General features: G+C 35.1%; 1 protein-coding gene across 1 annotated transcript; it reads right to left on the reverse strand.

The window, feature by feature from the left end:
• Positions 1 to 2,032: 2,032 nt before the first annotated feature.
• LOC148955902 (uncharacterized) lies at positions 2,033 to 11,409 on the reverse strand. Its single transcript, XM_089093046.1, has 4 exons — positions 11,279 to 11,409; positions 7,353 to 7,624; positions 3,760 to 3,936; positions 2,033 to 2,311 (listed from the first exon to the last, which is right to left on the reverse strand). Exons 2-4 carry the CDS (start codon positions 7,465 to 7,467, stop codon positions 2,232 to 2,234), a joined length of 372 nt encoding a protein of 123 aa, XP_088949172.1. The 5' UTR covers positions 7,468 to 7,624; positions 11,279 to 11,409; the 3' UTR covers positions 2,033 to 2,231.
• Positions 11,410 to 12,598: the final 1,189 nt, after the last annotated feature.

Below are 12,598 nucleotides of genomic sequence, written 5' to 3' on the forward strand. Positions count from 1 at the left end.
AAACAAGCGATACGGCTCAATAGTAATCAAAACTTTTAAAAGCGGAATTTTTATGTCAATAAATGTATCAAAAGAATGGGTTTATAATGTCAATTATAAATCTATAAATTTTATTAAGTATAATACTTCTCATCAAAGGCTATGAGCCTAAGAAAATTCACCTGATTTTATAAAGAGGGGGGAAAAATCCCCTACGGGCGAAAGAATTTTAATGAAAATCACATCGTCAGATTTAGCGTATCAGAAAACTCTATTACATAGATTTCAAGCTCATATCTGCAAAAATCTGCTACTTTGTATTTTTTGCTAGAAGAAAAATATACGAATATAGAAGTTAGTTACGTAAGTTAATTTGTAAATTACGTCATAACCAAATTTAGAGACATCCATTTAGCAAAACGAAAAGTAAAATTTTTATGCAAATTTTTTTTACTTATTCAATGACGGTGAGCCAAAATTAAAGTTGCATTAACTAAAAACCAATCAGAAATTTAAAAAAAAAAGTTTTTTTAACTGAAAGTAAGGAGCGTCATTAAAACTTAAAATGATCAGAAATTTTTCCGTATATGAAAGGGGTTGTCCCTTCCTCAATGCCTCGCTCTTTACGCTAAAGTTTGACTCTGTCTCACAACTTTATTTTTTAAAACAATAGAATACTTTAGCGTAAAGAGCGAGGCGTTGAGGAGGGGACAGCCCCTTTCATATACGGAATAATTTCTGTTCGTTTTAAATTTTAATGTCGCTCCTTACTTTCAGTTTAAAAAACTTGTTTTTATCTAATAATTAAAAGATACGATTTGTTTCACTTGTTCTTTTTCTGTTAACAGAATATCAGGAGCATAGATTACAATTTAGACACTTCAGACGAATTATGATGCACAAAGTGGAATTTTAATATCCAGAAATATTTGTGTAATTGTTTTTAATTGGACATATCTGTTAAGGGTAAAATCACTCAGCGTTTACTGACGATTACTTTCGCATTTTGGTAGCTTATCTTAACTATTATGACACTTCGCTTCTTTGCTCAAGTCTAGTAGAGAGTTAGCAATCCTAACCCTCCCAGAGACTTAACTACTGGGTACGCTCGGATTTTGGTCATGTGCTATTTTAAACCAAGATACTACCACTACTACAAATGATGACTTGTCGCAGCACACAACAGTCCGAGACAAACTGAACAAAGCCAGCATGGGCATACACAGCCTTAGGGCAGAAGAGTTTGGATTGATGACAGTGGTCAAACATGGCTCTGAAGCATGGACACTCCGAAAAGTGGATTAAGATTTGCTAGATGTTTTCCTGAGATATTGTCTACGGATTGTTCTGGGTACCCGGATCACTGACAATATTTCAATCAGTAGGCTGTACGAAAAATGTGGTTCAATCCCACTTTCTAGGGCTATAATGAAAGAAAGGTTGAGATGGCTGGGGCAATTTCTGCGGATGAAGGATGACAGATTGCCGAAGATTTTTCTTTTCGGACAACCGTCTAGGGATAAACTGAAAGCAGGTCGTCCTCGTCTGGGGTGGGACGATGTCATAAAGAAAGATATAAAGGAAATAGGAACTTCCTGGGGGGGGGGGGGGGTAAAGAGGGGAGCTTTGTACAGATAGGGATAGAGGGGGAGCGTGCGTAGCTGTGTTGGCCTCAGGCGGCTTGATGCTTCAGTGAGCTGTTAGTAGTAGTAGTAGTAGCAAAAGGAAATGAGCTTCTATATTCCAAAAAGTCCCCAAATACGTTTTAATCCACTGTTCATTGTTGCAGAGACATGCTTACTTCAGAGGATGTAGGGGAGTGTTTAAAAAGAGAAGAGATGTGTCCAGTAATGAAATACTTCACTCATTCTATAAAAAAAAAAAAAAAAAAAAAAAAAAAAAAAAAAAATCCCAAGTTAATTGTATGTTCATATTCAAAAAGCCTAAGTCCTATAGGAAGTCGAAAAAACCCTCACTTCCTTTACGACAAAATTATGGAGATATGAGACACACCATTTGGTTTTGGATAGAGTATCTAGGTTATAACAAAACCATATAATTCTAGATTTATTCGTTAAAAAGATTGACATATCACAAAAGCTAATAGGCTATAAAACTCGTCACTGAGTAATAGAAAAAGGAAATCCATGACACAGCATAACCGTCGACTTATTTATTCGATGGATAGGTTAGCACTGACTCTTCATCAGATTCTACAGTTCTTGGAATCGTCAGCTATCGTACCTTCACTATCAGTATGAAAACTTGCTTCCAATTGAAAACTTGCTTGCTTCCGTCAGATTTAAAGCGTTTAATGTACGATTTCTTGAGCCTAAAATACGTCATTATTTAATATTACTTAATTATTTATTTATATCCATAAAAATCGAGCAGTATAAAAGACAAGTATACAAAGCTGCACAAACACCCTAGCAAATGAAACAAAGCAACGATTTATGGGATTTTTTTTTTATTTTAAACTCCCTACTCCTTCTATCTCATTTAACAGTATTAGGAACAAGTCACCTAATCTGTGTCTGTTCTGAAAATAAATTTGGTTTAAATACTTAGCAGGGTCGAAGAGGGAATTTGTTCCGTCGTTTTGGCAACGATGCAGGATCTTCGAAGTCTTGCATGATTTTCAATTTGGAAAATGTTTTTCAAAGCAACTATTAGCCCAAGAGAAGGTCTTCCAAATGACAGTAAATGTCCATCCTGAATAATAGAACCCGCTCAGTCAAAACAGAGATACAGGAAAGATTTGGTTTTAATCAGTAGCAATTTTTACAATAGTCCAGCTCGTTAAAATTTCTTATAAATGTTTCTGTCTTTTTTTTTTTGGTATTCTAAGGTTTTTTTTCGCATATAATTCATTTGATTTCTTCGTTTTTTTTGCTGCTGTTGACTTTATTCGTCGATAACGATTTTTTTTTTTGCGGTGCTAATATAAATTTTATTCTACTTCTAATTCAAAAACTTGAAAGGAACAGGACTAGTAATATGTTTATGCCCCTGAATTTTCTTCTGATACAAGAAGCCTTGGGCACAAGGAATGAAGCAAATGCAGAAAACAAAAGGATAAGTATTTTTGACGGGCTGCTACTATCAAACTCTTGCACAATTTTTACTTTAAAGTGCACAAGACAAAACACTTGTTGCACTCGTTAAAACACAAACCTTAAAAACAGAAAAGAATAAAAAAAATACAAAGAAAACATTTTAAGAAACATTCTATGCTTAGTAAGAAGAAGTAAGAAGAATCACGTTCTGTGTATAAAAATAGCCAGGTGTGAATTTCGGGAAGAAACACATTCTGTGCATACGGGCATTGGAAAATGGGGTCACTTCTACGTCTTCTGACAAATAAAGGGAAATAAGGGGATCTAAGTTTAGATACGCAGCCCTATCCAAGGATGCATTTTACGGAATAGAAAAGAAATCCCCCAGTTTTGCTGACATTTGCAGATTTTTTTAATTTTTTTAACTTTTCTAAAATTTTCCTTACATTGTATTTGTTAATTTACATATTACAAATGTATTCCAAGTTTTCTCATTTTATGTTTTTATTATTAATGCATTTTAATTTATTTATCAAATCTAGTTTCGGTTTATCACAAATGTTAAAAATAGCACTAGGACAGCAAATTCTATTTTCAACTTAACCTGTAGGTCAATGTTTAATCAAATTCTTATATACAAAAAGACTATAATCAAATTTTAAGCAAACTAAAGAATATTTTGATTCAAACTTCATTAAAATTCAGCTCAGATTTGACTTACTATGAGGTTCTAGCAGTGAATCTTCAGAAAAAGTCCGAGGGTCTTTAGTTGCCCTAAACGGTGTCAAATTTGCTAGAACTGTTATACTTGAGCTTTCGGAAACCAAATGATGACCGCTAGATGAGTCGGCATCCTCTTCGTCATCTTCTTTATAATACTTCAACGAGGTTCCGTAGACTGAAATAAGTACAATTTACAATTAAATATTGATTCGGAAAATCAAACAAAAAGGTTTTTAACGGAGTCTTTCAATTGATGCAAACATTACATTACATTTCTTAACTTCAGACTTTTTTACATACCTTTTCTATAAAACTGCAGTCAACTTAAGCATTGACTTCGTAAAGAGTGATAGGTCCCCATATATTATTATTATATTTTCTAGGGTTCATCATATGGAACAGGTAGTCGAGGAAAGTTGAAGAAGGGCTCTGGTAATTGCAAAGTCTAAGTTTTAGCGTCTTCTTCAAGAGCCAAAACCGATTGAAGGGCAGTCTGACGCTCCTCCAATGCCAAACATGCTCCTGAACAGCCCCACAAGGGATAAGATCAAAATTTCAAGATAATCATTCTAATTTGAAAAGTTTGAAGATTCAAATCCTGCCACCAGGGATGGCATGGTAAGCGCAGCCCATGGGGTAAGGGCCCAAAACCATATAAATATCCCGAATAAAATAAAAGGTTTTATTTTTTTGATAAAAAGGTTGGAGGTTTCGGTTAAAGGTGGGTGGACTCCACCTCTGACCCCTTTTAATCAACAACAGAATGCTCTGTCTCTCACCCATTTTGGTTGGTATCGCAGTATGATAATCACTAATCAAAACAAACTAAGTGTAAATTTTCCGCCAAAGTTGGTTTTGAAGGGTGTCTGAGGGAGGCGGTCAAAAAGCTAAGGCTAACACATCAATATAGAAGTTCAACATAAAAACAGCGTAAGTACATAACCCACAAAAAGTGTTTGATTTTCATTATAGTAGTTACCTAGTCTTTAGTTCAGTAGCTCGGAAACCCTGAAAACTGAACGCAGCCACCTTATTAGTTATTTGTTTTCTCTCATGTTTTTTTAACGGTTCTTTTCATTCTAGTTTATACATTAATGATTTTAACATTTAATTCGAAAAACCTAAAATAGCCAGGTTTGGGAAAACCTTGAGTACCTTCAAACCAATTTAGAGACTAGAGGGTGATTTGTACTATACTGAAACTGAACAGATTGATTCAAAGTTTGTCAATTTGGCTTAGAGGTTTTATTTAGTTAGCAATTTAGCAACACTGCCTCTTATAGCCAAAATAAATTGATCGCAAATAATTTTTTAGACCACACTGCTTTTCCATTTAAAAAAAATTAAACAAGAAAACGGGTTTTAATTTCTATAAAGCAGTGAATACAAACACTTAATTAAACAAAAATACTCCGAATATTTCGGCCCCAAATCCGGGACCCTTTCTCAATGGAAAAAAAAAATTCTTACATCAACATAAAAAACATACTAAACAAACAAAAGAAAAAATATACATAAATAGGAAAAGAAAACTTACATATTAAATAAACAATTCCATTCATTGGCGTATAAACAAAATCAAATGTTTATATTGATTGGAACATGCCTTCTCACAGTATATAAATGGAAATCTATAAAAAAATGAAAAAATATTTATACTTAAACTAAAACAATAAAGGTCAGCTAACCCCACAAAAGCGTTTAGATAAAACAATAAAGCCCATAACCCCTAAATAAATCTCACAAGTTCATCACCCAATGTTTGAATTATAAATTGAACAGATTCGTTTGCTTGCAAGCTTAGCTGCAGTTCGTTTACCTTTCCCAGCATTAAGCCCAGGCTGACCTTTGTCCGCAAGGTCATCTTTCGTATCCGAACTATTATTAAAATTAATGCTGGTTGAAAATTTTACCTGCTTTTTAATTAAACTATTATAAATCGAATTGATCCTAAAATCCCCTTCATCTCTATTGATACTTATACCCCCATATATTATCTTTGTTATTTCTATAATTTCCCTGAAGCTTTGTAAAAGTCCTACAGACGCATCTACTTTTTTTGTTTGATCAAATAAAATACTGTGATGAGGAAAATTATAAAGATGTTCTGCAACAGCTGACTCAAACGTTTCTCGTGTTTTGTTTTAGAGCGCAATCTATGGCATTCTTGTGTTGCTGTAGCCTATTTTCTAAAATCTGTTCTGTTCTTCCCACATAAAATTTACCACAAGAACATGGAATTTTGTATACTACCTTTTGCAAATTTCTCAGTACCTTGTCTTTCTTTTTATTTAACAACGAGCTTATAGTTTGTCCTGATTTAAATGCTGTATTTATATTATGTTTTTTTTAATTCTATTCTTAATTTTTGTGACAATATTGGGATAAAAGGCAAAGTTATGTAATTTGTTTCTCGATTTGACCCATCTTCTTCTAATATTTCTGGTTCCATTAACTTTTTTTTTCCTTTTTTCAATTATTTGAGAAATCATATTTTCCGGATAGCCGTTACCTACTAGAATAACCTTAGTAAAAATTAGTTCACTGCTTATGTATTCTGGTGATGCTCATTTTAATACCCTATCAACTAAAGAAATAACCACACCCCTTTTTACCTGGATCGGATGATTTGATGCGAAAGACAAGTAACGGTTGTTATTAGTCGGTTTACGGTAAATTCAAAACGCTAGTTCGTTATTATTTCAATGGATCAAAATATCTAGAAACGGTAACTTATACTCTGTTTCCTTTTCAATTGTAAAAATTAATTCTCCTCCCAGATTATTTAAATGTTCCAAAAAACCTTCAATTTGTGATTCCCCGTAATTCCAATGGATGATATTTTAATGGATGATATTTTAGTTATTTGGAATTACAGGGAATCACAAATTGAAGGTTTTTTAAGGTAATTTTTAGGGCGAAAAGAAAAAAATTGTGACGAAAAAGTGCCTTTTTAACACTGAAAAATGAAACTGATTATCGTAAATATATTCCTTTTAAGAACCAGTTGTTTTTCATGGAAATTCGATTACTACTTTGATATTTAAATGTTTTGGAAAACAGCACTCCAAGACGTATATTGTTTTCATAAAGCACAAATGACACTCTATTCTTAAGGGAGGATGAGTTCGTATACCATCTCCAAGATTGATGAGAATGGGCAAACTTTTTGGTTATTTTTAATTTTCGTCAAGAAGATAATAACAAAGGACTGGTTATTATTAATGGTAATTAGCTTTTGAAGCACACCCACAATATTTGGGCACTGATGCAAAAAGGGCAAAAGTATATGAATCCTGAAATTCCATTCCAGGTTGTCCGAAAACTTATTTCGAATTAATTAAAGTACTATTACTACTAGCGACTCACTGCACCAAGACATATAGCTGCACACGTTTCTCCTCCATCCTAATTGAATTAAAGCTTGACTCTTTACCCCCTCCGCGAACTTCCAACTTTAAAACATCCATTTTTTCGTACTTCGCTCACGGTCAGACACGTGGCAATCAAACAAGTACCGAAACACTAAAAATGAAGAGATCCGGGCCATGATTTCCCCTAATACGTACTGAAAGATTAAAAAATACCTACACTCCGTAATCATGTCAAAGAAATTGTAATCAGATGGATTTACATCCAAGCGCAGCCAAACGTGGTTGACAACCTGCTCCATGGACCATCGCTCTTTTGGGTTTTTCTCTAACATTCCTAAAAGCAAATCATTTAACAAGTCGGAGACATCAAAGGGCGGGTCGTAGTTTGCTCGAATCGTTTCTTCTACATTCTTGAAAGGATTCTCCTAATAAATCAAAATATAAAGAGTGACTCCAAGGGACCAAATTTCTAATTCAGGTCCTCGATATCTGTAAAATAACAAATTATAAACAACACATTTGAGAAATATTTTGATACTAGTGTAAACCTCTGTCTACTTCATTTCTGTATGACTTTTTTATTGGCAGATGTAACGGTTTACGTAAATTCGAAGATAATCAATAAACGTCGGTATGTGGTCTTTATTAAATAACGTGAGAATATACATACAAAAAAAATCAGGTAGCACAAGAACAACTAACTAAGACGAAGGCTAAAGATGGACTGCCATTCCAAGAAAAGTAAATTTAAAATGTTCTCTCATTTTTACTTTAATAAATAAAAAAATATTAAAACCTAGATCTTCCCATGTAACCTTGGCCCCGACTCACTAATATTGGAAATCCCAGTGATAGGCTGTTCACTGGTCTGAGAATAAAAAGTTCACACGGCAAGCTTTGGCCCTCCCGGAAGACCCTCTAGAGAAGCTATTGTTGACACATATATTGCTAACTCTGTTAGTAACGAGACACCAGGAAAAGGCTTCTCGAATTTGTGTTTCAAATACTTTACAGATTCTGTCCCCTGTTTTAAGTAAAATTTTCCAAATTTGGCTTATCCCCTTATCCTTAAACTCTCAAACTTTAACTGAATTTAAAGCATTCAGTACCTTTCCCAAATAATACACTTCTCACCTATAACATACTACATAATAAAATAGTAAACAATTACATAACATACACACTGCACAATACTTACACGAGTAAACACTAAATAGCATAAACGAACAACACTAACAACAGTAGTCGAAAACTGGATATTTTAACGCTTCATTTTTCTCTGTATACTTTAAAATAGACTTGTTCCCTATACCCCTGAATTTGATGAGGACAAGAAAAGTTGGGATTATGCATAAATTTCAAATTAGAGCTAAAGGACGTACCGAGAAAGGCTAATTGATCCTGAAAATACCAGTGATAAATAAATGAAAATGCATAAAATTATAAAGAAGACAGATAGAATAGATATGTCAACCATTGCAGTTTGATTGGCATACCATGCTGCAATGACGTCAAGATATTATTCCCAATAAAATCCTCGGTGTTTTGTTGCTGCGCAACGCCTCAGTTTTGACCTATTTGGGTTTGCTGTACTAACTTGTGGTTCGACAAATGGCGGTACTACTAGTGATGATATCTCTACATCACTATTAGTGCTACGCATTAAAGCCATCCCACGAGGCATCAAAATCATCCTGCGGGACCTCAAAACCAGCTCCCTTTCCATGGGTAGCCAAACCGCCCAGCGAGGCATCAATACCATCTCGCAGTGCATCAAAACCATCCCCCGAGGCATCAACCTCATCTCGCGGGACATTACGCAATGCATCAAAACCATCCCGCGAGGCATCAACCTCATCTCGCGGGACATCAAAACCAGCTCCCTTTCCCTGGGTAGCTATACAGGCCTTTGACCTTTTTCCTATTTAAAGTCCTATTTAAATTTTCCTATTCCTAATTAAAGTTTTTAATGTGGCGCCCTCTCTTTGAAGTTTACCTATATGTTCATGGTCTATAACCTAAGTAATCTCTCTCGATTTCTAATTTTATATCTGCCTTAGCTGCCTCAATTAATTCGTTAGAAATTTCCTCGAACTCTCCCAAAATCGTGCAACGAGACAGTTTTATTACCGTGTCCCCGTCATTAAAGATAACCACCAAATGTAATGTTATTTGTATGGAGGTCAATTGTGAAATTCAGAGCATGCAGAATGTCTCATCCAAAAATTACCTCGTAATTCACATCAGGAAAAATAAAAAAAACTCCCAATTTAACCGCTTTTGTCGGTTCTTGTCAGAAACGCAAAGCGGAAGCATGACTTTCCCAGTAATTGGCAGTGACTCGGACCCTAGAGGTTTAATACGAGCTAACGTTGGAATACAATTCTGTCGAAATTTAGGGGAGATTTGGTTAAACAATCTTTCAATAATTATTAACCTATGACAACCTGAAAAAAAAAATGCCAAACACGCTGTGTTAACGAGCTTGATCTTGTGGAGCATTGGGAACTGAATGTTATTATTTAGCTTGACCGGACACCCGAGAAAGCATAGAAGTTCTTCTTGGTGTCCCCCCCCCAGACTGTGATTGGATTATTTGCTATTGCTAGTTAAAATATCACTGGAATCTAACATTATTTGCTCTATTGGATTAAACTGAACATTTAACTTAGTAGTAGAAGTCTTTTGGGGTATAGTTTTACTACCAATCATTTCCCCCAGTTTTGGTCGGTCTACTCGTTTCCCGGAGTAGCACTTCTACGAGTACTCGCTATTTCGCATTGGGCTCGAATATTTCCCTATTCCTTACAAAAATATCACTGTACATTTTTATAACCCGTATCCCTCTTTTCATACTGCCTACCCTCGTAACTTACCCGACCACGAACACTTCCACGCCCACAACCTTGAAAACCTTCATCATTGAGTCCAAATTTCACCTTCGTCAGAGCAGAAAGATATTCATTGGAAGAAGAAGACGTCTCTCCTTCCCCCACTATCTGTTCCATCTGTTCATAGTGTTTTGCAACCTTGTGCGCATCACCTAAACAAAACATTTCTACACAACTCTCTAACAATTACCGATTGTAGGACGGTCTGATCCCCTCCTTGAATGAATTAAGAGCAAGTCTTCCATGGACTATTACGTCATCACTGGCTTCTAAGGACATCCTACTTGACCTTTCTAATTTTTACATCCTTCTATAGAACATATATACCGTTTCATCCTTAAATTGAACCGCGCCTACAACTCTGCAACAATTTTTCCAATTGTTTTGCTTAGGGCATATGCTACAAGTAATCCACGTTTTAAACTTTACAAATTTATTATTGAGGGATTCAGATCCTCAAAAAAGTGACGAAACAACCCATGGGCCAAAAGTGACGCGGTATGTAAAGCTCTTGAATCAGACCTATTTATCAACAACAGAAATTTTGTAACTGCGAAACAAACTCAATTATTTTTCCACTTTCTGGCTTTGTGAGTTGCGTTATTACTGAAAGAGGGTCAATCCTATTACTTGGGACTGAAGAAGCCTCAAAAATTAATTCCAAATATAGAATAAGCTTTCTTCCATCAGCTGTAGTTTTGTGTACATTTTACGAAGTATTTTCTCTACCAAATTCATGGCTTAAAAAATAATAATAAAATGAAACGAAACTGGAACTTTCATTTCAGTTCAACTATTTACAATATACGATGAAGCTATGATTGCATTAATACAAAGCTTCTGATTATTAGTGAATCCCACAGAATAAAATTGTTTAAAGACGAAATAAAATTTGATTATACATTGGAAACAACCAAAAATTGTATTATAATCACATATTTCTTTGTGAGTTCTGTGAATTTTTCACAACACTGCACTCATTTATACGATAAATTGCAAGAAATAGAAGAGAAAGAAAAAAAAGAGAGAGAGAGAGAGAGAGAGAGAGAGAGAGAGAGAGAGAGAAAGAGAGAGAGAAACACACTCCAATTTTTACCAAAAAGATATATTCCCAAAATTCCTCTAGACTTTCAAGCGTTTTTTTCTTCTTTTTCTCATTTTACCCGTGGTCTCTGGATATTTTTCGAGAGGATTTTCACCCCCCCCCCTGAGGGAAGGCACACCCGTAAACAAGATTCGTTAATAAACCTACGGATTTTCCTCAAGTACTTCCGGACTACAGTACTCAAATGTTCCACAGAAGACATTGAACAATTTCCCTTCCATTTTTGCAGCCGAGCCAAAATCGATTAATTTCACGTGGAAATTCTCATCTATTATTATAGTAGAAAGGAGGGTGCTACTCGTGACCCTACACCATATATGGGCATGGAATCCCCAGGGAGAATGATTACATAATCGAAGTGGGTCAATGACCAAAATTTCCAAAGGTCGATTTATTTGTTGTTGTTGTTTTGACCAAGTGCACGCTCGGGGCGAATGTTAAGATCCAGGAATGATTGCGTAATCGAAGGGAGAGAATTCCCAAGAAATTGATTACATAATCGGTAGAACGCTATCAGTAGCTCGTGACGGGAATCCTTTTATGAGCATAGAATGACGTAATCGACAAGGACAAATGGATTTCTGAGAAATTGATTACATAATCGGTAGAACCCTATCAGGAGGTCATGACGGGGGTCCATATATGGACATAGAATGACGTAATCGACTAGGATAAATGGATTTCTGAGAAATTGATTACATAATCGGTAGAACCCTATCAGAAGGTCGTGATGGGAGTCCATATATGGGCATAGAATGACGTAATCGACTAGGACAGTTGGATTTCTGAGAAATTGATTACATAATCGGTAGAACCCTATCAGGAGGTCTTGACGGATGTCCATTTATGTGCATAGAATGACGTAATCGACTAGGGCAAATGGATTTCTGAGAAATTGATTACATAATCAGTAGAACCCTATCAGAAGGTCATGACGGGAGTCCATATATGGGCATAGAATGACGTAATCGACTAGGACTAGAGTTTTGTTAGAGTTCTAGTTTATTTTAGTTTTAGTTAAGAGTTTAGAGTTTTTAGCTTAGAGTCTTAGCTTAGAGTTTTTGTTGAAGTTCTAGTTTAGTTTAGTTTTTTGGGTTTTTGTCAGTGAGAATGAAAAAACAGGATTTTTTTCACTTTGATGGATGTTTTCTGGATGGTTATGTGTGTTGGTCAATTTATTTGTTGTTTTTCATGGATGTCAACATCAATTTATGTCTGTTTTTATGGTTTTTGTCAGTGAAAATGAAACAAACAGGATTTTTCTCACTTTGATGGATGTTTCTTGGATGGTTGTGAGTGTCAGGCAATTTATTTGTTGTTTTTCTTGGATTACAACATCAATTTATGTCTGTTTTATGGTTTTTGTCAATTGATTACATAATATCTCCAACAAGTACAGCAATTTATGGATGTTCCAAGGTCAATTTATTTGTTGTTGTTGTTGTTGTTTGGCCAAGTGCACGCTAG

This window comes from Artemia sp. Qi Xiang Cuo, chromosome 1 (assembly GCF_049724085.1).
Source record: "Artemia sp. Qi Xiang Cuo chromosome 1, ASM4972408v1, whole genome shotgun sequence".
Lineage (NCBI taxonomy): Eukaryota > Metazoa > Arthropoda > Branchiopoda > Anostraca > Artemiidae > Artemia > Artemia sp. Qi Xiang Cuo.

What these genes read in the sequence shown, in the direction of transcription:
- LOC148955902 (XM_089093046.1), bottom strand. Translation starts at nt 7,467, where the DNA reads ATGTTAGAGAAAAACCCAAAAGAGCGATGGTCCATGGAGCAGGTTGTC. An exon ending in CTTTGACATGATTACGGAGT is followed by an intron (nt 3,937 to 7,352) that starts GTAGGTATTTTT and finishes TACTTATTTCAG; the next exon opens with TCTACGGAACCTCGTTGAAG. An exon ending in TTCACTGCTAGAACCTCATA is followed by an intron (nt 2,312 to 3,759) that starts GTAAGTCAAATC and finishes GACGTATTTTAG; the next exon opens with GCTCAAGAAATCGTACATTA.